The sequence below is a fragment of the Rhamphochromis sp. 'chilingali' genome (assembly GCF_963969265.1).
Source record: "Rhamphochromis sp. 'chilingali' genome assembly, chromosome: 21".
NCBI classification, from domain to species: Eukaryota; Metazoa; Chordata; class Actinopteri; order Cichliformes; family Cichlidae; genus Rhamphochromis; species Rhamphochromis sp. 'chilingali'.
Window position 1 is genome coordinate 28,404,206 of NC_137949.1, and position 22,888 is coordinate 28,427,093.

The 22,888-nt window shown below is 42.1% G+C and overlaps 4 protein-coding genes across 6 annotated transcripts; 2 read left to right on the plus strand and 2 right to left on the minus strand.

The window, feature by feature from the left end:
- Positions 1 to 376: 376 nt before the first annotated feature.
- On the minus strand, positions 377 to 3,619 carry ccdc32 (coiled-coil domain containing 32). Its single transcript, XM_080871251.1, has 4 exons — positions 3,489 to 3,619; positions 2,983 to 3,218; positions 1,490 to 1,643; positions 377 to 1,089 (listed from the first exon to the last, which is right to left on the minus strand). The coding sequence occupies exons 2-4, from the start codon at positions 3,215 to 3,217 to the stop codon at positions 906 to 908; spliced, it is 573 nt and encodes a 190-aa protein (XP_080727377.1). The 5' UTR covers position 3,218; positions 3,489 to 3,619; the 3' UTR covers positions 377 to 905.
- A 94-nt stretch (positions 3,620 to 3,713) lies between these two features.
- On the plus strand, positions 3,714 to 6,678 carry pcmtl (l-isoaspartyl protein carboxyl methyltransferase, like). Of its 3 annotated transcripts, none has more exons than XM_080871248.1 (9): positions 3,714 to 3,791; positions 4,106 to 4,273; positions 4,431 to 4,535; positions 4,694 to 4,725; positions 4,813 to 4,917; positions 5,034 to 5,154; positions 5,260 to 5,345; positions 5,635 to 5,804; positions 5,932 to 6,678. In XM_080871248.1, the coding sequence occupies exons 2-9, from the start codon at positions 4,156 to 4,158 to the stop codon at positions 5,966 to 5,968; spliced, it is 774 nt and encodes a 257-aa protein (XP_080727374.1). In that variant the 5' UTR covers positions 3,714 to 3,791; positions 4,106 to 4,155; the 3' UTR covers positions 5,969 to 6,678. The 3 variants fall into 3 exon arrangements, with proteins under 3 accessions (XP_080727374.1, XP_080727376.1, XP_080727375.1); XM_080871250.1 differs by having other exon boundaries at positions 3,716 to 3,791; positions 5,896 to 6,677; XM_080871249.1 differs by having other exon boundaries at positions 3,752 to 3,835.
- Positions 6,679 to 7,249: 571 nt separating this feature from the next.
- Positions 7,250 to 9,912, plus strand: rpusd2 (RNA pseudouridine synthase domain containing 2). The gene is made up of 3 exons (XM_080871447.1): positions 7,250 to 7,932; positions 8,449 to 8,745; positions 8,830 to 9,912. The coding sequence occupies exons 1-3, from the start codon at positions 7,306 to 7,308 to the stop codon at positions 9,634 to 9,636; spliced, it is 1,731 nt and encodes a 576-aa protein (XP_080727573.1). The 5' UTR covers positions 7,250 to 7,305; the 3' UTR covers positions 9,637 to 9,912.
- A 1,406-nt stretch (positions 9,913 to 11,318) lies between these two features.
- Positions 11,319 to 22,582, minus strand: disp2 (dispatched RND transporter family member 2). The gene is made up of 10 exons (XM_080871445.1): positions 22,177 to 22,582; positions 19,629 to 19,767; positions 19,278 to 19,531; positions 18,457 to 18,486; positions 18,205 to 18,328; positions 17,273 to 17,388; positions 16,560 to 16,675; positions 15,709 to 15,806; positions 15,319 to 15,477; positions 11,319 to 14,687 (listed from the first exon to the last, which is right to left on the minus strand). Exons 1-10 carry the CDS (start codon positions 22,269 to 22,271, stop codon positions 11,355 to 11,357), a joined length of 4,464 nt encoding a protein of 1,487 aa, XP_080727571.1. The 5' UTR covers positions 22,272 to 22,582; the 3' UTR covers positions 11,319 to 11,354.
- Positions 22,583 to 22,888: the final 306 nt, after the last annotated feature.

Sequence of the window (22,888 nt, forward strand, 5' to 3'; positions counted from 1 at the left end):
AAAATTATTTTTGTACCACTAAAGATGATTCTGCAAGCTACTGAATAATGTGGTGTACTTCACACACACACACATTTTGACATAGCTTGGTTTAAAAAGTAATTAAAAAGTCTCATATGTTGTGTGCTGTTGCTCATTTAAATGATTTAACTTGGTTAGGATCAGATGATTTTTTTATGTCCTGGTTTAAAATCTCTGAACTGAAAGAGAGTGCACTTAATTTGTCACCATATTGCACGTCTAAGCCCTAAAATACCCCCTTGATGACACGCCATATTGTACCAGACCCAACGTTGTCACTCCCAAAATCTAAAGCAATTCAACAACACTGTCCTTGGAGTTACAAGCAGACAAATGAACACAATACCATTTTTTTAAATATTTTATTGAAACATCGTTAAAAACTTCTACATGAAATTAATAAAATGTTACACAGTATGTTACAATATTTTTCTGGACTGAATCACAGCCATTCTAATTTATGATGTCAGCCTTTTAATGACAGAAAAATAACATTTTGACAAATTAATGCATTGTTAACATCACTTCTCATGTGACGCTACATATGGTCCTCAATGAATATCTGTATATGTAGTTAAGAGCCATTCTCGTAAACATAGTAGGAGACACGGATTACAGCTAGAGGACAAAAAGGTATCATTTCACGTTCTTTATTAGGTGTTCTCAAGGTGCAGTGTCATTGAATAGAGAGGACAAAATGCATGTGAGTTAATAAGTGTTTAACACTCAGTTGCTGGGGATACAGACAGTGATGAGAGGCTATAATCACTGATAACAAAGGCTATAGCCAAAACACTGCAATGACACAATATGAGAGCAGGAAGTCACGTTTACCGACTATATAGGAAGTAAGTTCTTCTTTCCATGTTACCATTTTAATTCACTCATTTCTCTGGCTGGTGAGCGTCATCTTCATCCGGTTTCTGCATCTCTGCGTCCTCTCCGTTTTGCATTTGGTCCGACTCTGCTGATTCCTTATTCTGAGAGGGCCTCAGGAGATATTCCAGCTCTTCTGCACTGATGGCCACCTTCTCTGGAATCAACCACCTCTTGAAGTGTTCGAGAGCACTGCAAAGGGATGAAGGGCACGAATAGTTTAGGGTGTTAACCTCTTAAGCCCCAACGCTCCCTGATGCGGGGGCAAAGGGCAGGAGATCAGTTAGGCTTGGGGCTTAAGAGGTTACAATAAGAAGCAGGCCATCTCCAGATAACTACTCGACACTTTGAAAGATAAAGATTAAAGTAATTTTGTATTGGGATGAGTAAATGCCACATAAGTCTCTTGAATTTAAGGAAAAGTGGAAACAGTGAGATGATGAGTTATTGCTGTAATATGTTAAGTTAGAAAGACATAGGAAAGAAATGCAAAAATAATACAATCACATCTAAAGATGCAATGACTATTTAAAAATAAAAATAAAAATCCTCCTCCAACAGGATGATTTTTCACATCATGTCCATGTCCTACCTCTCATCCATGTCGCCCCCTTGGAAGAGCTCTGAGGTCTGGGTATCGTGTAGGAACCTATCCCAGCATTCCTTCTTGGCTTGAGACAAGGAGTGCAGCATGTCCCTGGAGGTCACATCACTGGACTGGCCCTTTATCTTCTTCAGGCGGTTTTCTGGAGCAAAATGTAGCCAAAAAATGTCAGTTTTATAGCTTTGATCAAAGTTCCGACAGATTTTGAATTAAGAATCAAAGAAGAGTGTGAGTTTTGATACAATGTGTCATAAAAGGCCAGCAAAGATCGCAGATATGCAAAATAACCATTTAGAGGTTAAAGGACTGGTTAGGTTGTAACGGATGTAATGAATTTATTTAAGATGAAAATTAAAAACACCTACTGAACAAATAAAACATTTAACTCATGAGAAATAAATAAGTGCTGATCTTTCTTTGATTAGGAAAAAACACCTTCTGCAGCAATCTTGTCTTTTTTAATCATGTGTGAGTACATACTGTCAAGTGTTTTGTAACAACGTTATAGTTTTGTATTTTTATTGGTTGTCATTTTTTAAATTTTTGTTTCTGGTTCAGTTTTTTTTTTTTTCCCCCCCATGAAGTTTTATTTCTATCGCTTTAAGGTACACAGAGGGACTATCGAGAGCGTCCTGAGCAGCTGCATCACTGTCTGGTATGGTAACTGCACCGTATCGGAGCGCAATACACTACAACAGATAGTGAGAACAGCTGAGAAGACCATTGGAGCCTCTCCTCCCTTCATCACAGACACCACTAGTATTGTGGAGGACCCCATACACCCCTCACACACACTCTTCACCCTGCTGCATTTGGCAAGAGGTAACAGGCCCTCACTGGAAGAGTGAAACAGTTCCATCCACCCAGACGTCAGACTCCTGAACACTGACTGACACACTACCACACACACCTCGCTGTCATTGTTGCGCTTTTCTATTGCATTGTTGTGTCTGCACCGTCTTGTGCCTGTATCGTTCTGTTCTGTCTGGTGTTGCACTGTCTTTGTTTAGTTTTTTGCAGTTTTTGCACACTTGCACTTTATGTAGTCCTGTATTGATTGTCTTTTATGTGTTATACGTAGCACCATGGTATGGGGCAGAACATTAAACAGTGGAAGGGTGTAATAAAATAATTGACAGATGACACATGCCATATTTTTGGAACGCCCTTATTCACAAAAGGTCGCCACAGGATATTTGATCAGCAGTTTTTACACCGGATGCCCTTCCTGGCCCAACCCCAGAGGGATCTGTGTCTCCTTCTGGGATCAAACCAGGGATCAGTCACTTGTTAGGCAAATGTGTCAGCCACTACAAAAACATGGAGAATAAATAGGCAATTCAAGCCAGCTATGCTGAAGAAAACTATCTGGTTTCATTTTGCGGGAATTTAGCATCTTATCATTTCCATGCCTCTTGCTGACAGACAGCGAGGAGACAGGAAGTCTGTAGTCTTGAAAAGCTTTTAAAAAAAGGAAATACCTAGAGTGGCTATGTAAATCTCAGAATCCTCCATGGGTTCCCATTTGGCACTAGATGGACTGGTATCTGTCCCATTTGCTTGTCCATTAACCTGCACAGGCGGGTGAAATGAGTCTTTGAAGTCTGTGCTGCTCTCCGGGGTCGCCTCAGTCTGCACCTCCGGCAGGCTGGAGCAGATCTCGGACCAAAGCTCCCCGCTGGACCGAACCTCCTGTTTCTCGAAGTCGTCTATCATTCTGGTGCAGCCAGTGGGTAAAAGAGATGTCGACATCACGGTTTAAAACACACACACAGTGTTACTCTGTTTTTGGACTAAGACCCTTTTCTTTCAGTGACACTTGCGTCAGATGTTTGGAAGGTACATACAATTAAGACAAATCAGAAAGCTGATGGTAAGGTTTACATTTACGGCTAAGCTGGTTGCTGACCAACTACATGGATAATTACTGTGCATTTAAACGTTTTTCGAGCAGTTTGTTACCATAAAGAATAGAAACATAACTTACCTGTGTGGGAAAAACCTCAAAAGGCTAGAAATTAATAACGCAGATATATTATTTTAATGATTAAAGTTTAGCGTTGCTAGCTAAACATATCCATGATCTACAACCTTAAACGACCGACAGCCCACTTCCTCTTTTAGATATATTTGATTAGACGCTGTATCCGCCCGTCAAGCAATTTTGAGAGCTGATTGGTTAGTTTGGGCTTCACATATAAAAGGTTAGTTTCTCATTGGGCTGTGGTTTGCTGAGGAGGGGATTAGGAAATGTGTCTCAGCTGGAAGTGACCGCGGCTGAGCTACCGAGGTAAACAAGGGCTACCGACCTCTACGGAATTTGTTTATATGGGGGTATTTACTATTTTAAAAAGTGCAATAATCATTTGCAACGGTATAATGATAGTATCCGCTTATAGTGTAACGTAAACTTGCTGTTATAGCCGTTACATGTGCTGCTGTACCGCTCGCTGTCTGTCTGTCAAGTTTACTGTAATTAGTGAATTTGCACTGCCACATTTGGACATCTTACAAATGACCTAAACTGCCCTCTCGATTACCACACGGAGAATACAGCCAGGCCGTTGAATGCATTTTACAGTAATCTGTGTGTCGTGTACTCAGGGTTACAAGCGCTGATCGTCGCGTCCCTGCAGAGAGATTCGGTGTAGGAGATGCGAGCGGCGCTGCGCCTGGCAGTAGTGGCAGTCCCCATGGGTGTGCTGCTGTCCCGGACAATGGCGTGGATGTCCAGCGGCAAAACAAATCCAGAGCTTATCAGCAGGCTAAGGGGTAAAGGGTTTGAGCTTTGATATCTTTGTTGTTGTTTGTGACCTTTCTAAACGAGGGTTGGGACTGTAGTTACATGTTGCACAGGTTGGTTTGGAATCATCATCTCCATTCATTCAACTCAGTATCAATACCTCTTTTTTTCTTCTTTTTCTGCCAGACCATGGCGTGATCCAGAGTGACAGAGTGTTCAATGCCATGCTGGCTACTGACAGAGGACTCTACTCGAGAGACTATCCATATGCAGACTCTCCCCAATCCATAGGTATTTATTTCAGAAGCACTTTCTAAACACATAAATGCATGTTACTGTCAATGCAATAACAAGAGCCTGGGTTTTTTCATCACATTGCATTGTTAAATAATAGCTGTTTTATAGAGAAAGATCTGCTACAACTTTGTTATTAAACGTTGTAATTACAGGCTACAGGGCAACCATCAGTGCACCACACATGGTGAGTAACAAACACTGAACAGTGCTGGGAGGACTAAATGGTTAAACAAAACTTAACAGAAGTTTTCCTGCTGGCTTTACTCGACAGCATGCTCATGCTTTGGAGCTACTAAGTGACAAACTAACTGAAGGAGCGTCGGCACTGGATGTAGGCTCAGGAAGTGGATATCTCACCGCCTGCTTTGCAAGAATGGTGAATTCTGTTAAAAATTTGAGAAGTTTCTTTCTAAATCTTACCACTAGCTAGATGGTTTCACCCATGTATCATGTAACAGAGGTTAAACAGCTGCTTTTTACCATCATATGCAGACAGGGCCCACGGGTAGAGTGGTTGGCATTGAACACATCGACGAACTGGTTCAGATGTCAATCAAAAATGTTCAAGCTGACGACCCGGAGCTGCTGTCCTCTGGACGCATCAAACTAGTTGGTGAGTCAGGAGATGTCAAACTTAAAGTCATGCCACTTTTATCTATTGAGATTTAAAGCACATGGCTGCAAAAAAAATACAATTCATATCTGGGTATGCCCACAGTGGGAGATGGAAGACTCGGCTACCCAGATGGAGCGCCGTATGATGCCATTCATGTTGGTGCAGCAGCAGCCACTGTTCCTAAGGCTGTAAGGACACAGGCTCTTGTCAGAATAAAATGCAATAAAAATAGGCATAAGGCACTCATTCAGCTATAACTGAAGCCTGCAAACAAGGCACAGAAGGCTGTGGTGTATCTACAGCTATATTAAAGTCATTATAACCCAATCAGTTGTCTCTAAAATAACTTTATCAAGTATGTTAAGCTTCGAAGGTACTTGAAATGCATTCTAAAGACAGACTGCGCTGAATTAATGCCATGAATAAAGTGAAAAAGTATGAAACCCTTTTTAAAAATCCTGTCTTTCCTTATGGAAGCTCTTGGAGCAGCTGAAACCAGGTGGGCGGTTGGTTCTCCCAGTGGGCCCTGATGGTGGCAGTCAGGTGCTAGAGCAGTATGATCGGCAGAGTGATGGGAGCTTCCTCAAGAAAGCTTTGATGGGAGTGGTTTATGTCCCCTTGACTGACAAGAGGCACCAGTGGCCTGGGTAAGAAAAGAAAAAAGCCTTAAACCCCTTGAACTCTTACACAAAAAATGAGGAAGTCACCTGTGCCTGCTATCCTTCCTTCTCTCCCCAGAGGTGAGCTCTGACTGCAGTGTGGTTGCCCTTGCAGGAGGTGGCGTTGGTGCTGCGTCTCCGGGGCCCTGTAACACCTCTTATAGTTCAACTGAGCTTCTGTCTTAAGGACCACCTGCTCTGCTAGGTTGTCACCTAGCAACATGAAAGGAGGATATTGCTCTGTTTGCCTGGCCAGATTGTCTTCCAAGGGCGATAAAACAATGAGTGACTAAATAAGTCTTCAGCGGTCTACTGATTAGCCTCTTCCCAGAATCCTGTGATTCATTTGGAGTGATGCAAGTACAGTAGATCACAGTGGGGGGGGGGAGAAAGGGCTGTACACAGTATTATTTCTGGGGAAGTTTGTGAAGTGTAATAATGGGTTTGTTGAGATTACAGCATGAAAAGCTCTAAGATATGTGAATGCTTGTGCTGATTTCAGATGGATGGTAAAATTGTGTGTGTGGGGGGGGAATTATTTGGATACATATGCAGTAATACTTGCAAAAGTTCAAACCTGGGAATTTTAATAAACGTTTAGCAAATTGACAAAGTAATATATTTTTGTGGGAAGAATGCTTCTTACTCATTTAACAATATGTGTGTGCAGAATAAATCACATGTGACACTGTAAATATAGAGCAGGGTTAGGAAGTTGTGCCAAAACATAATAATCTGATACATTTTTGGAATCATATAAGTAACGTAATCATATGTAAATATTGGATTTAATAATAAAACCAAGTAAATGAATATTTTAGTGACTGCTGTTATTCCAAAAAGACTGAAAATAAACACATAACTGGGGTAAACAAGCCTTTTTTGAGATGCTGTGCCATAAAGTGATTTCCTGTATTTAAACCATTTTAAATGTCTTTTAGGCCTATAATCTGTCATGAATTATACATTAATTGAGCCAAGAAAACCATTTGAAGGGTAAAAACGAACTCATATCACTATAATGTAGGTGCAGTAACACAGAGTTTTAAAGACACTTGCAAAACAGGTAATTTCTTTATTTTATATATAACTTCATAAATCTATTTAATTACAGTCTATTAAATATAGGCAAACATTATGAAACGCATCAAAAATCACTTTGTGGCACAAAGAAGTATTAAGGGAATTGGTATCGTGAGAAGCTACAAGGACTAGAGCATAGAAACATGATCATGAACAAACACAAACACACTGTCATTTATATTTCGTGTGAATAGAACTTAATTTATAACAAAAATACATTTCATGACAAAAATAATACATTAAAACACATAAATAACAACAAACTGTCTACTTTTAATGGTTAAGTGCAAAATGGGATGCAGGATTGGGTTTGATAGTTTGGTTTAAACTTCAGGGAGCGCCGATTGGACTACAAACGTCATCACGGCGCGCGCGTGTGGCGAGAAGGACCTCTAGCTAACGAGCGATGCACGTGAGGGTGCCGTTTGGAAGCTTATTATCTTTCTTTCTGAGTCAGTGTGACGTTCATTGTCGCGGAGTTTATTTTGTTTCTGCCTGCGAGAAAGCGAATCGGTTTCTGAGTTTTCTTAATTCTCCACAGTGTAGAAAGAGCAGCTGGGCTATGGAGCGGGCGGGTATTGAGTCGGGAACACCGGGAAATGTAAACACGCCGGTGCCCTTGGAGCAAACTACAGCGGTAGAGGCGTCAGAAACTGGCAAACGCAAAAACGACGACACGGACGACAAAGAGACAAGCGGCAGAGGTAAGAGACGGAGAGGAGCCGGTGGGAAGAAGCTCCGTCCGGGGGAGAGATATATCCCCCCACCGCAGAAACGCAACCCAGGTGTGAGCTTTAGCCAAGAGCATTTCAACGAGACGTCATACTACTTCGAGGCTGGGCTTCGTAAAGTCTATCCGTATTACTTTGACTTTAAGACCTACTGCAAAGGTCGGTGGATTGGAACGAGCCTTTTGGATGTGTTTAAGAATGAGTTCAGAGCTGAGTCCATTGAGTATTATCAGAAGGCCGCTAAAGAGGGTCGCATCCGCCTCAACGAGACACCTGTGGAGGATCTATCTGTGGTGCTCAGGGTAAGTCTCATAAGTCCATAGTATAACCTATATAGGGGAGGTAAACGGGATCTAGTTAGCACTGACAGTTGCCCCTGTCAGTGCGCCCCAGGACAGCTGTGGCTACAATGTAGCTGCCATCACCAGTGTGTGAATGTGTGTGTGAATGGGTGAATGACTGAACGTGTAAAGCGCTTTGGGGTCCTTAGGGACTAGTAAAGCGCTACAAATACAGGCCATTTACCATTTGTGGGATACTAATACAAGGTATTGACTTTATGCCATGGCTACATTATTCACCAAATTCATGTTGCCAAATGATCAGTCAGTAAAATCTGATTACTTTTGTTCAATATTGTAGCTTGCATTGAAAGGATCAAATATTTGACATGTGGTAGCTGTAAAGAACAACCCTTCATGTCATTAAATTGGTAGCTATCCAAATCTTGATACTCTGATTTCTAAAATTCACTTGATTGTATTGGATGGCCTTGTTTGAGGTGGGCAAACACTTAAATTTTCCCTCACCATGCACAGAATAATGATCACTTGAGGAACACTGTACACCGCCACGAGCCCCCTGTAGTTGGCAGACCACTGGAGATTCTGGTAGATGATGGCGAAGTGCTTGTGGTCGATAAGCCTGCCTCCATCCCTGTGCACCCTTGTGGCCGATTCCGCCACAACACGGTGATTTTCATTCTGGGGAAGGAGTTTGGCATCTCTGAGCTGCATACAGTCCACAGGCTGGACAGGCTCACCTCTGGAGTCTTGCTGTTTGCCAGGACGCTTGAGACCTCTAAGAAACTGGACCAGATGGTGAGAGACAGACAGGTATGTTGAGCATGTTTTGCACTTTTGTGCGAGTCGGTTTTCAAAACGTCTCCACAGGTTTCTTACATCTTCTGTCTCTTTCAGCTTGAAAAGGAGTATGTCTGCCGAGTGGAGGGGGAGTTTCCACAGGATGAGGTGATCTGTGAAGAACCCATCCTGGTTGTTTCTTTCAAAATCGGCCTCTGTCGTGTTGACCCAAAAGGAAAGGAGTGCCGGACCGTCTTCCAGAGGCTTAGCTTTAACGGAAAAACAAGTGTGGTCCGCTGTTTACCCCTTACTGGTCGGACACACCAGATCAGGGTCCACCTTCAGTACCTGGGTTTTCCCATCCTTAATGATCCCGTCTATGGGTCATCAGCCTGGGGTCCTCACAGAGGGAAGGGGGGACTTGTGGGGAAGAGTGATGAAGAGCTTCTGCAGGCGCTGGTAGAAGAACATCGCTCTCAGGAAAATTTTAACATGCTGGATATTGCAGATGACTGCATTGGCATTACACACAAGGCAGACAAAAATAAAGCCTCTGAGAGAATGGACAAATCAGCTGGAACCGCTGAATCTGACAAAAGCGGAGAAAGTTGTCCAGTACAGGTAGATGCTTGTGGCAGTGACAAGAAGTTAGATTGCATCGAGGCAGTAAATGACAACAACACCGTTAAAGACTGTCAGAACCCTCAACCAGTCAAATCACATGGAAATGAAACTGGGGCAAATGATTCTAGTCAGAAAACTCCCCCAGACCACCTATGTAGTGAATGTAAACTAGTGCGGCCAGACCCCACAGAGAAGGAACTCATCATGTATCTTCACGCTTTACGCTACAAAGGACCTGACTTCGAATATTCCACACAATTACCTGACTGGGCAAAAGAGGACTGGGTGGAGGCAGATTAGAACAGACCAGATGAACGCTGCTGACGGCTTTGACATTTAATCTTCAGACAATCATTAATCCTCAAGGAGATTTTGGTTTTTAATTTTTTTGATTTAGAACCAAAAACAAAAATGTTTTGCTGCTTTGAAAGCAAATATGAGTTAAGATTGGAGTGGTTCTCATTTCACCTTGAGGTCTATTTTAATTTAACATTATCCACAAAGTCTGTAATCTGTCTTGTACCACAGCGAACATTTGAAATAAATCGAAAGCCAGTCTGCAGGAAAATAAAATGTCCTTTATCTTTATCTTTTTGTTTATAGAAAGCCTGTGATTGATTACCTTTGTCTATAAGGCAAGGTTATTCTGCTGAGTGACCCAAAGTGAAGGCTGGTTAAAGATGTTTGATTATACAGTCAAGATAACACCTCTGCAATGAAAAGTCTTGAAAATAACCTCGCTCATAGGCACATTTTATGGCAAATCTTTCTTCTTAAGGTCCTCGCTGAATCACAGCCACTGCACCTTCAATACTTCTTTGTTTTATACATATAAAGGACCATAAACATATAAAATTTTACTCTTAGGACACTTTTTTTTTTTTTTTTGCACATCACAAAATTTCAGCTGCTTTGAAACAACCGTTTGAAAGACATTTGACACATGCTGTTCATGTCATAAATACTGTTAAATGCTTTGCAGTGTGGATAAAGGTCGCCTGTCAGGAGTTTCTCTTAACACTGCAGCCAGATCTGTATGGGAAATTGACTGTTGATGCAGCTGCTTGTGATGGTACAATTACTGCATTTAAAACAGAAATTCAAGCTCCTCCTAATTCTGCTAAGGCTTACTGACATCTGTGGATCCTGAATAGTATGCACCTTAAGTGTATAAACCTTAGTGTTAAGTCTGTTAGACACCACTTTGCCCCTTGGCGAGTGAACATTACATTGTTTTGGCACTGACACTAGAATAAACAGCATGACCGTTAATTTGAAAGTGAAACATTAAAAGCAAGCCAAGACACCACACATGATACACACTGCGAACTGTAGGTTAGTGATTCTCTACATTATCATCACAAAAGACATACTGTACATGTTATCCCCACAGAGTGCAGAACCCACTGACAGTTGTCTGCTTCTCTAACGTGATAATGATTGAGTCATGCTCATAAACTGTTTGCGGCTTTGCGCGCAGGCACACCCCACGCAGCTCTGTCTCTTTATATCTCACATTTAAATCTATGAGTGCATATGGCTCATAGGGGTCAATCCCAGCTTGGAGAAACCCAGTCTGTGCAGAGCGTCCAGGTTCAGAAGTTAAAAAGTTCCAGGCACAAAGTAAGTTCTGCAGGCAGCAGGTGCAGCACTCGGATAGTTTCTGTGTCGATGACGAGCTGCAGTTAATGTTCAAATGTGGCATTTGTTTAAAACTGTGGCTGGATAGAAAGCTTCATCTTTTGCTGTCATGCTTTCAGTTTTAACCTTTAGCTGAAGACACGCTCATGCTCTGACCTCATTTGTAACAAACGATGAAACAAGACTGGACAAACATGCTGTCGTGTTACATTTGCAGTTGGCTTGTATTTCCTTTGTGTAATATACAAATGTAACAATGTATGCTCCTTTTTCATCAACTGTGATTGTATAAGTTCAGTTGTTTTGGTTTTAATTTTTTTATATGTATAAATTAAGAGTCAGATCCACAGTGTTTTCAAGATTTTCTCCAGCTTTCTTTAACAAGTATCTTCCCGCTGTCTGTCTCTCTTTATCCAAACATCTGGTAAGTCTGGCTTACTGTTGGGTAAAATCACCACTTCCTCGCTGTGGCTGGTGCGACGCTTGCCACAAGTCTCATAAACGATTTCTTTCAGTGAGAGACGAAGTGCATCTCTCCTCCCATTAAGGTGTCCTGGCTGTAAGTGGACCTCCGCCTCTCCTTCTTGCTGCTGTGTGTTCGAAGATCCTGGTTCGATGTCACTGAGGCACGTTTCGCAGGACTCCTCCAGACCCTCACAGGAGCTCTGAGACAGGGAGAGGTGACGTCCTTTATGTGAGCGATGAGGGTGACAGCACCTCTCCCCTAAGGTATTTTCATCCTTGCAGAGTGATGACTGGTCAGTAGTCTCCAGTGTATGGCTGATGATGGTCTCCTCCATGCTTGATGATGAGGATGATGTATTGCTCCAGTGTTTCACCCTGACAGACTGACTCCTGCAGGTTTTACACAGCAACTTGTCCTTAGCTACATCTTCTTCAGCCAGGCCTGGTGGGCATAGAGTGTTTTCTTTGTAAGGAGATGAGGTCTGGACGGCTGGTGGTGGTTGGCAGATTTTCTGTTGATGGCTACATGTCTCCTCACTCTCCCCATCCATGGTATTCCTTGCCACATCTCCCTCACAGTACTCAATCTCATCAGAAAGCACAGAGGGCCGGTTTGACAGTTTACTGGTGCAGGTGCTGTTCTCAAAGCTGTCACTCAGGCGATAGGCCAATGGCTGCAGCTCGTACTGCTCGGGCCCTCGATTCCCGCAGCCACTTCCTGCAGTCTGTTTCTGCCTGTGCTGACGATGGTTGGGATAGAGATAACCGCCTGCTTCTTTGTCATAACTCCTCCTCACTCTAGATTTACCAAATGCCCCGTTAGCCGCAGAAGTCGACAAAGAGCCAGGATCAGAACAAGAAGAAAGCATACCGTCCGTTTGGTCGGAAAAACACGGCAGCGTGATCATTCCACAGTTTTTCTGGGGTCCACAAAAACAGCACAGGGACTGGAAAAAGAAGGTTGCAAATCCACACGCTACACATTTGACCAAAAACAGAAAAATCCCAAGCTTTCTGAAGAACAAGGCCGTGGCAGGTAACATGATGATCCCTATGAAGAAAAAAGCACCAGAAACTATTGCTACAGGACATCCCATCCTTTTAGTGGCATGTGCTACTTTCCCAATTTTATCTGAATGTGGAGCTAAGCTGTAGGATATGCAATAGTTGGCAATAAAATCGACTGACAGCCCTGCGGCAGATGATATAAACAGAGCCTCTGTGCCACACAGCTGCCATTCGAGAAGAACAAGGAGGCCGACAGTGACAAACACACTGCCTCCTACGGCTATTGTTCCATATATGCTCAGTGGAATATTCCATGTGGTTAAAAGAAGCAAAGCACATGTGAGTGCTACTGAAAAGCCAGCTACTACTAGAGTCTCTGAGCTTAAAGACTGCTGCAGGTCAAAAAGAGACAGCTGACTGATGAACCAGCCGTTCTCCAGCCCTTGTGGTGCTCCTGATATCTCTCTGTTAAACCATGTCAGGATTTCTCTGTAAAAAACACTGGTTCTGCTAAAGTTGAAGCTGTAGAAGTATGTAGTTTTGAATGCCAGCACGAGGGCAGCAACCCTGCCATCTGGCTGGAAGTACACCCCTCCGCTGTGTGCCAGATGGCCCTCGGCATACCTCTCTGCCAGCATCATGCTTAGGCAGTTCTCAAAAACGCTGGGAGGGTAGGGGAATGGGATGTCATTACAGCAGAAATGAAGGGCGTCATCGCTCTCTGAGCACCTCCTGACAGATATCCAGTGTATTAGCTGCTCTACGAGGCAGATATTATCTGTCATTGCATCTTTATCTTCAGGTGATGAAGGAGAGTGAAAGCTTTGGTTCTGAACCCGTCCACACAGCTCCCGCAACCAAACCTGAGCAGCAGGTCGGCTCATGTTAAAGTCAGGGTCAAGAACTAAAGAGCCATTGCTTCTTGGGTTAAAGTGGTCTCCGTTGTCAGTCGGTTTGATGCCCCAAACAAGCATCAACGTAACAGGCTTATCCTCTCCATTTCTCTGCCTCTCAAACATGAACATGTGATGGTACTCTGCGTCATATCGCTCAAATGGGTGACTGGAGCGGAACAGTTGGGTGACCCTGCTCTCAAGAGCTGGCAGCTTCATGCCCGGGTCTATGCATGACATGTACATGCCTCCAGCAGCGAGCACTGCAAACCAGCAAACCCAAATGTATCTAAACTTTACAACTCCACAGGGCAGGATTTTCAGAAATAATAAATTGGAGGTGTCAGTGAGACCACGATTTAATTCTCTCAGCTTCTGCCCAAGGCTGAAGAGGCATCTCTTGCGTGAACTCGTGTCCCAAAAGCCACCAGTGCTTTTGGAGCAGCAGGGGTTCCATCCTTGCGCTGCCGCAGATGCAGAAGACATTTTTGTGTAGCGCTCACGCAGAATGAACGAACACGGCAGCCACACCAATGCCAAGAGGGAGCTGATTACAGAGGCAGTTCCGAGATAAATGGAGAAGCATCTGATTGCTGTGATGCTGCTGAGATAACCAGAGAAAAAAGCTGCACTGGAGGTCAGCCCTGATGCTAAAATCAAATAGCCTACTTCCTGCAAAGCTCTGTTTACTCTCTTTTCCAGGGAAGCTGAAGGATTTTGGGATAGCTGCAGATTCCAAAAGTCAGTAAAGATGAAAACCTGATTGGAGCAGCTTCCCAAGAGAATAAGAGCTGCTGACAGGTTGACCAGAGGAAAGAAAGTCAGACGAAATGCTACTTTGTAGAAAAAATAGGATGTTAGAAGGGAGCCGGTGATTGCTATTACAGATAGCGCTACTATGAAGAGCGAGTGGAGGTATAGAGCCATAGTGAACAGAAGTGATACAACAGCTAGGAAAGGGTAAACTGAATCTCTTGTCAGGTAATACTCAAACAGAGCCTGCTTAATGCCAAAGTCTATGCCAGTAATAGTCGTATTATTGTAGGTTAGATCCCTGCCTTCAAGGCTATTCATGTATATCTCCATCATATGTTCTCCTTTGTCTACAGGTAGGAAAAGAAGACTGTACTTCAGTGTGGGAATTTGGTATTCAACAGTCTGCGGTCCAAGAAAGTCTTTGTCAACCAGAAAGTGCAGGATTTGAAACACCACGCGGGATTGTTTGCAGCGGGAGGGAACCGAGGAACAGCTGCCATGTTTGGGTCTCTGGGCACAGGCTTCAACTAGATGTCCTTCATGATAGTATGGCGCACATTTCCGCAGAAGGTTCAGAGACTCAGAAACCTGGTATGAGAGAAAGACAATGGAAAATAAAACCACAAGATAACACAACAGAACTGAGGTATAATTAAGTGCTTACTGAGTTTGCATTGCTCACACATATCCATGCTCCTTTAACCTTTTGTAAAATAAGCACATTTTATTTCTGAAAGAAAATTAAATGCCACGTCACAGGGATATCTGCATAATAATGCTTTACCAGCTGATGTCCTCAGTTGGACAACAGTCGACTGACCAACTACACTCACTACAGACGAACAGCAGCCAGAGTTGTTTGCCCTGCAGTGGCCTCCGTAGCTACAATTATGCACTTGATTGGAATCTACTGACATCTAAAGGTGAGATTTCACACACAGTATATTTAAACTGAACGTGGTTTAATTTGATTTTTGCTCATTATGACTGGAGGTGCAGTTAAAAGCTTGTAATGGTCAACTTTCTGCTTGGGTTACTTTACCAAACAACTCTGAGGACAAGATCAGGTTTTCAAATGTCTTCTTGAACGTGACAAGACATCCACCTACAAAGTACAATTTACAAAATAAAAAGGACTGGTCTGATGAGCTGATATCCCTTTGCCTGTTTTATTTTGTTTTGTTTTATAATTTTGAAAATGAGAAGAAAGCTTCAGTACTTGCTGTGAGGTGAGGCTGAGGCAGCGGGAGGCATTAGTAAGGACTGCCAAGTAATTCCCCAGAGACCAGCTTGGACAACAGCCGCTCTTGGACATTCCCTCAGCCTTCACCCTCACATGCTGCTGGCACAGGTCCTGGAACTGGGCCTGGGAGCGAATCTGTTTCAAAGGAGGCAAAGGTTTTTTTGAATGCATGCCCAGATTTAAAGCTATTTCATAAAAAAAAAGAACTAATTTCACACAAGATGATGTAGAGTGATTTTTATTGGAGGAGATGGATTAAAATGTGGAACACAGCCACTGTATTAAACTGAAAAAGTGAGAGAGAGGAGACGATGACTAAATGTTTCAGCAAAGTTGACAGAGAGGAGTGAGTAGAACATGACGAACCCTGGATTGTTCCATCTCACACATGGCGTGGATCGCCTTCAGACTCCAGAGACTGGCTGAGTTTTCTGATCGAAACACCAGCTGGGCAAAACGCTCGCCTGTGTGGAGAGAGACAGATGGAGTCTCCATACAGGAACAAGATGACCAGCCGTGATTCCTCAGTTCACAGGGGTGGTCAGAAATGCTCAGAATGTTTGCAGACCCTTGTCAAGGGCTCTGAGGTATGAATCCTTAGGGATGAAAGCAAGCAAACTACATATTTTGTGTGTTTTATCCTGGCGTCAGTGTTGGATGTGAATAGAAATTAGCCAACTTCAACAAAATGCAAACCTAGGGCTTGGGATTGCTAATAAATCTATTTAGGGAGCTTTCCGTATTTTAAAAAGAAGTCTTTGATCTAACAGAAAACTATATCAAAGCAGAGCTTAAAGAAGAAAATCAGGAATACCATTCCCAAAGAATAGCTCTCAAAAAACTTCTTTGATCTGCAACTTTTCTTTGTGAACTTGTATTTAAGTGGTCACTTTTATGTTGTTTATGTCTTTCATTCTAAGTTTGCAGAGACCACTAATGACTCTTTACTAAGCTCCAGTGTTTTTCCCAACATTCACAGTTTTTAAATACAGTTTATAGAGGTGGATTAAATTGAAATGAATCGGCTGCATTCACATATGCATAGTTATCTCCTTTTAATTTTCTAATGTTTAGTTTGTCATGGCCAGCATAGATACATATTACTCTTAACCCTTGTAGATCTCCAGTGTGAAAACAACGAGATTTCATTCGTTTAAGTTTTAAAAACATAAAAGTTTATTTTACTGAAAAGCTTAAACTGATCAGGGTTTTCTCACCTGGAGAATCGCAGAGGAAGGTGTCTAGAGTGGAGTCCCTGGCCAGCATCCTTTTCATTCGAGCTTTGGAGGTGTCGTGGCCACTGCTACTTTCTCTGCTGATAGTTCCTCCAAATCTAACACATATAAAACCAGACAGATGCCCTTTTTAGCATTTTGATTTTAACATTTTTTAATTTGCAATATTTTTTTAGCACTTGGGATAAGCACAATAGACACTAGCTGTTTGTTTTTCCATTATTATTCATGCTGCTTATTTATAAACTCTGTGGGAATACTGCAAAGTTAGGATTCAGTTAAAGTCCAACATTCAGTCTTCCTCTGTCTTGGATTTCTCTTCCATAAACTTCCATAAGAGGTAGATGTGAGAGTGTGAATGGTTGTCTACCACTCTGTGTTAGCCCTGTGTTACACACTGTTCAGGTTGTACTCTACCTTAAGGATCCAACACAACTTAGTAAGGCCCAAATTAATTATTGTTTTATTATTTCCCAATACAGAAACCAGAACTTGAAAGAGGGTGTGCATTCTTTTTGTAATGACTGTGTGTAGTGTGTCTGCATACAGTCACTATTGCCAAAGCTTTTACTGCAAGTAATTATAATAATATGTTATCAGTCTTCAGGTTGCTCAAATCCATTTCTACAGCAGCACATCTGTGCGTCTGTCAGTGGTGCAGTCTGTGCTTCATTCCACTAAAACCTTCTGCTGACCTTTTACTGAGCTGCTGTGGTAAAAGAGACAGTTTTTTCCCAGGGCCAGTGTTCTCCTGCAGCTTGGACAAGCTCGACATGCGAACTCCGATGTATGTTCCTCGTGGCTGAAAGCCCTGTAGAAAGAGAGCACTTTCAAACACAAGCAGACATCACAGTGAAAGGCAGTACAGATGCTGTTACCATTTAACACAATGCATCCACTGATATAATCAGCATCAAGCAAATTAAATGCTGTCTAATAAACATGTATATACGCAGCCTGTATTTGCTTATATTTTTACTGAGTGGTGTTTATAAAAAGAAAGCAGCACTCTTATCATTGGCATAATCGTACTTCTTTTCTTATGTAAATCATTTTTAGCTTTGCCGTTCATGATTCATTGTTGTGAGTCGCTTGTTGAGACTTGAGAATGATTTCTTAATCAGTGTTTATCCTGTAAACATGCATCTCAAAGGTGAGAAGGTGTATTTAATTAAGATGACAGCAAGTGTGATCTAATTCAGAGCGGCTCATTGAATCTGAGATTAGACTGAACTAAAAGGATATGGCTGAAATCATGAGTCATTAGCAGAACAGTAATTAACCACACTCAGCCTAAGGTGGTGAAGGATGTTTGTGTTGTTGATTTAACAGAACCTGACAGTAGAGATACATGTGCTGCAGCAAGAAAATTAGGATTAAAATTTGAAGATTGCTTGTGTGTACAGGCTTGAGTGTTCTTGTTTTCATGGCCCAGTGGGGACTTTAAACCAATTGTAAAGCAAACCATGGGGGCCTTCTCTGACTAAATTTTGACATAAAGGATGTACACTCTGGAAGAAACTACTAGCAATGGGGAAGGCATAGATCATGAAGTCACAGTTGGAGCTAGGGAATGCATTTAATGAATATTAAAATTTGTGAGTGTGCACATGTATTTGAGACTAACCAGTAATGGGTCAGAGAAGTCTGGCAGTGGGCCAATCAAGAATGCAGCCAGTGAGCATCCCAGCAACAGCACAGCACAACCAATCAGAACCGCCAACGGGTAGTCCACTATCACCTGGGAATAACTGTTAAATAAAATACCGCAAAAGAATCAGGCTGTGTCGCTGAAGAAAAGAGAATCATCATGATGAAATTAAGAGAGACCTGCAGTACTTTTGGGCTTTTAAGATAAAAAAAGGGTTTTCACACTTACTTTCTAAGGATACAGTACAGTCCCCCATCCCTGTTCACAAAAGAAAACTGTTATCAGTAACAAAAAAAATAATTATTATCATTATAATGACTCTGTGCACATGTGGGAAAAAACAAGCAAATTTGTTGATTCATTTTCTTCTATAAGAGCTCTGACCTCATCTAACCAGCAGCTCTTACACAAGCCTAAAACCAGATTAAAACAGAGAGGTGATCGAGCTTTTGCAGAATCAGCAACACATCTATGGGATAATCTACCTATCTTCATATCCACACAGCTCCGGCGGTACACATTTAAATCTTTATTATAAACACATTTATTCTCCTTGGCAGTGTGACATCCACTTAAAGGATTGCATTTTATGGTCTGTTTTTATTTTGATTTCATTTTATTGTTATCTTATTTTATTTATTGTCCTTTAATGTTATGTATTGCTTTCAATTTTTTCTGGATTTCAGTGTAGTTTTCTTGGGGCAATATGCTTTTAATGTACAGTGCTTTGGTCAACTCTATTGTTTTAAATGTGTCATATAAATAAATGTGACTTTTGACCTCTTCCCACAAGGTAGTTGAGACATGTATTAAGTATGAAGCTATGGCCAAGCACAAGTAAACCGAAAAGGAACGAAACAGCAGATTTGTCTCTCTTTTTTTTTTCTTTAATGTAATCAAATCCGACTGTCGGCACCACTGAAGCTCTTTAATTCTCCAGTTTGTTGAATACACACACAAAAAATTGAAATGCAGACAATGACTTTTGAACTATCTACTTTCAGGTAAAACAGCCAAAAAAAAGCCAAAGTATATTTTCCAAAACACACCTTACTGTCACCACATGTTGCTGCTTTGGTTTCTGTGTCCCGCCTTCATTTGACCCGTGCAGCCAGTGACATCTCACCGGTCCATGGCAGGATGACTGATGGGCAGAACCACAGCTGTGTCCCACTTTTACAACAATTCCTCCTTCATCATTAGGAACGCTGGTGTTTGAATGACAGCTGTGGCAGGCATTTGATTTGATTGGCCCACAGTGACTGCAGTGTGGACATTTTAGAAGCTGGGGACTCTGGGGAACCTAAAGGAGGAAGGAAGATAACAATATGACTGTTGATGTCACTGCCTTCCAAATCCACCACCTTATTTAATGCATCCCTATATATGCTAAGGTATACTTGGTGATAGAGCTGAAAGGAAGAAGAGGGTCTGCCAAGGCTGCTGCAGCTGTCACATAGCTCCCCTTCAGGCTGGATGACACTCAACTGGGCCTCAGCAGAGCTGTCAGGGGGGCACAGAGAAACTGTCGGGATCTCACTAAGGAGAGACGTCGGATGGGGAGAAGAGGAAGACAATGAAAATATAAAAATATGGAAATATATTAACAGGAGAGAGGATATGATTGACAGTGGTAGCAGTGAAAGAAGCAGCAGCTCTTTTCAAATGAAGGTGCAAAAGTTCAGCTTGTAAACAGTGACTGACAACTCAGTTTCTTGAATGCACTTCTTGCCTTACTTCATCTGATTTTCAACGGCGAATTGAGCAGCCCAGCTGAGCTAATGAGGTAAGGAATGGATTTCTGGATAACATGCTGTAGCCACTGGAAGGAAGAAGGGCCAATTAAAACAGAAGGTAGGAGGAAGGAGAAGGAATCGAGAATGAGCGAGAGAGTGAGACTTTTTTCACTTCATGTCACCATCATTGGGGTAGGTGGTTATTTAGGATGGCACACAAGACAAGACTGAGGGATGGTTCGTGGCTAACGGCAGCATTCAGTAGTTGTTTTTATATTTTTCTAATTTTGCAGTGCTTGTGAAAACTGTCTGTCTTTGGTCATGTTAAAAGCATTCTTCTGTGGATAGCTGTGTCGGTTTATTGCATTCACCACTTTAGCCCACACAGTTATGGAAAGGCTCACATGTCCGCTTGTTTAGTTCCCTGAAGATGAGTCCTACTGACTTCCGTGATCCTTTGAGTTTTTTTCAATGACATTCACTTAAGCCACTTTTTTTTTCTTTTCTTTCCATTTCTATTTTTATTGGGCATCATGGTTCTAATCTGGGACCTCCCCAGCAGCAAGGCCTGACTACAAAGCAAAGCAGAACAGAGCAGGCTGTAATGACAATGGACAATGACAGAGATGATAGGGATTAACTTAGACTCATGAAAAAAAAGGAGTAGCTAGGAAAAAAGTGGGTTGCAAAGCGTCTTGTAATGGGATTCTTGGCTGTGCTTGACCTTATAGCCTGCCTGCACTAATGCTCTGTGTTATTCTATGGATTGTCATGAAATATAAAGACAGTGTTCACAAAAAACAACAACTAAACTAATTACACAGTGTGGCTGTAGACTCTTGTTTTATATTCCATTCCTCCTCTATCACATGTCCTTAAAATCATTCATTCATTTAGTTTTATTTCACTTTCTACCCCCAAAATTACATTACATAAAAACAACAGAAAATAAAGAGACCTAACAGGATAGCTGCGTATTCCTTTGGCTGTAGCTCAGGAAAGTGGGCATGAGCTCCTTAAAGTCAACCACATGCTTGTTTTTCCACGCAAGACTGGATGCAACCGCACTTCCTGCCTAGTCACCATGGCGACAGAGTAAGTCAACAGAGCTTAATTGACCTCACAAGGTTTTATTTGCATCTCATAATAAGGAGAACAAATGATGATGAGCAGTCTGCTGAATTGGTAAACATAAGCAGAGGGATTATGGAGTTTATTAGTGGAGCCAAGTGAAGAAGAAAACCTCAGAGTTTTGTCTTCATGTTACAATAAAATTGTGTTATGACCTAAATAATAAATACCCCGCAAAGTCCTCAGAAGCTCTTAATCGCAAAGCATTTGTTCATCTACTAGTTTGACCTATTTAGACGCTGACGTGAGTGAATAAACAAACAAAATGAAGCTACTTCAGAGTGTAAATACTTTATTTTCACTGTAATCACAAGAAACTCAGTCCATCCAGTGTTTCACTACAGCTTAGAATTGATGCAGGAATATAATTAAAGATACTAGGAGACACTGCCTGGCTGCCTCTTGACCACAGGGTGTGGGATATCAGTGTTTGACCCTGAGTTTTCATCTTAATGGTTTCCACAGAGCTGGCCAACCCAGGCAAACACACTAACAAAGGAACTAAATTCTGGAGCTTATCAATAATTCAGCGGACGAATACAAAAATACATCCAAAAAGGTGTCACCAAGCTACTCCCGACACCTAGGACAAAAATGGGAAACTGGCAGCGTGCCCTGAAATCAAAATGACCTCATAAATCAGAGTTTACATCAGAACAGCAGAGTGCACAGCTGAAACGGTCTTTTGTATGGTGGTAAATTAAAGTAGGCACTCAGGGTACTAGCTCTGAGTATCATAAAGCACTTATATGGAGTGTGCTATCACTGAAAACGCAGTGATTCAATATAAATTCTTAAAACTAAGACAGCAGCATATATGTTGTTGCAGTAATGTTGAAACACAAGAACAACAACAGCAGCAGCAGGAATCCTGTCGTGTACTGTTCCCACTGTCTACAGCAGAAACAGCTGGGTTCAGTAACCCACCATTCAGCGAAACTAGCAGCAGCCAGGGGGGTAAAAAACACACACACACACCTTGATGTCTGCTTTTAACATCCATTCATTTTCGCTACTGATCAAGTTACACAGTAAGCTTTTGGACGTTTCCACAAACAAGAAAGAAAAAACAACAACCCACCTTTTACAAGCCTCCCGAATTTCCTTTTCATCTACAGGAGAATCAACCATTACTATCGCGTCCGTGCTTTCTCCTATTATTGAGCAAGCATCCATCCTCCTCCCGATCCGCCTTTTTCTTTCTGATTATTTAAAAAAAATATATAAATCCCTTCTAATATCAGATCGGGTTAACTAAACAGTTAATTTTCTATCTGCCAGGACTGAGTCCACGAGGATCAAATGCTTGTTTCTGGGGCTTCTACTACAGAGCAGCACTAGGGCTGTTTGGGTTAATCTGCCCCGAGCTGCGCTCTGATTGGCGGAGCCCCGGTGATGCTGAGGAGGCTGTATGGTCGCTGTCCAACTGGCCGCGGTGCTGGAGCACCGACCGAGTGAAGGGTGGTGAGCCTCGGTGGCTGATTAAGCGGCTCAGACAGGAGCTACAGCTGCTCATTATGAAGGTGCACAGGCAGAGATGCTGCACTCAATTAAAACAATAGCTAACTGCTGCTGATCACAGCAAAGCTGAGCATAAATCACCGCCGGGTGAAATACTCTCCTCCTTAACGATTTAAAAAGAAGGGACTAAGACAATCAGTACATTATTCATTAATTTTAAATAATGACGTGCTTTAGTTAGAGGAAAACACTTAAATGCATGTTTTTACTAGAAATGTAAGTGGAAATTGCACCAGTCAGTTAGAATGTATAAAAAAGATTTAAGCCCTGTC

What these genes read in the sequence shown, in the direction of transcription:
- ccdc32 (XM_080871251.1), bottom strand. Translation starts at nt 3,217, where the DNA reads ATGATAGACGACTTCGAGAAACAGGAGGTTCGGTCCAGCGGGGAGCTT. An exon ending in GATTTACATAGCCACTCTAG is followed by an intron (nt 1,644 to 2,982) that starts GTATTTCCTTTT and finishes ATTTTGCTCCAG; the next exon opens with AAAACCGCCTGAAGAAGATA. An exon ending in GGGGGCGACATGGATGAGAG is followed by an intron (nt 1,090 to 1,489) that starts GTAGGACATGGA and finishes ATCCCTTTGCAG; the next exon opens with TGCTCTCGAACACTTCAAGA.
- pcmtl (XM_080871248.1), top strand. Translation starts at nt 4,156, where the DNA reads ATGCGAGCGGCGCTGCGCCTGGCAGTAGTGGCAGTCCCCATGGGTGTG. An exon ending in CCGCCTGCTTTGCAAGAATG is followed by an intron (nt 4,918 to 5,033) that starts GTGAATTCTGTT and finishes CATCATATGCAG; the next exon opens with ACAGGGCCCACGGGTAGAGT. An exon ending in AAGAGGCACCAGTGGCCTGG is followed by an intron (nt 5,805 to 5,931) that starts GTAAGAAAAGAA and finishes TTGCCCTTGCAG; the next exon opens with GAGGTGGCGTTGGTGCTGCG.
- rpusd2 (XM_080871447.1), top strand. Translation starts at nt 7,306, where the DNA reads ATGCACGTGAGGGTGCCGTTTGGAAGCTTATTATCTTTCTTTCTGAGT. An exon ending in ATCTATCTGTGGTGCTCAGG is followed by an intron (nt 7,933 to 8,448) that starts GTAAGTCTCATA and finishes CACCATGCACAG; the next exon opens with AATAATGATCACTTGAGGAA. An exon ending in AGATGGTGAGAGACAGACAG is followed by an intron (nt 8,746 to 8,829) that starts GTATGTTGAGCA and finishes TGTCTCTTTCAG; the next exon opens with CTTGAAAAGGAGTATGTCTG.
- disp2 (XM_080871445.1), bottom strand. Translation starts at nt 22,271, where the DNA reads ATGGATGCTTGCTCAATAATAGGAGAAAGCACGGACGCGATAGTAATG. An exon ending in ATTCGGGAGGCTTGTAAAAG is followed by an intron (nt 19,768 to 22,176) that starts GTGGGTTGTTGT and finishes GTCTCTCCTTAG; the next exon opens with TGAGATCCCGACAGTTTCTC. An exon ending in CTGTACTGTATCCTTAGAAA is followed by an intron (nt 18,329 to 18,456) that starts GTAAGTGTGAAA and finishes TTTATTTAACAG; the next exon opens with TTATTCCCAGGTGATAGTGG.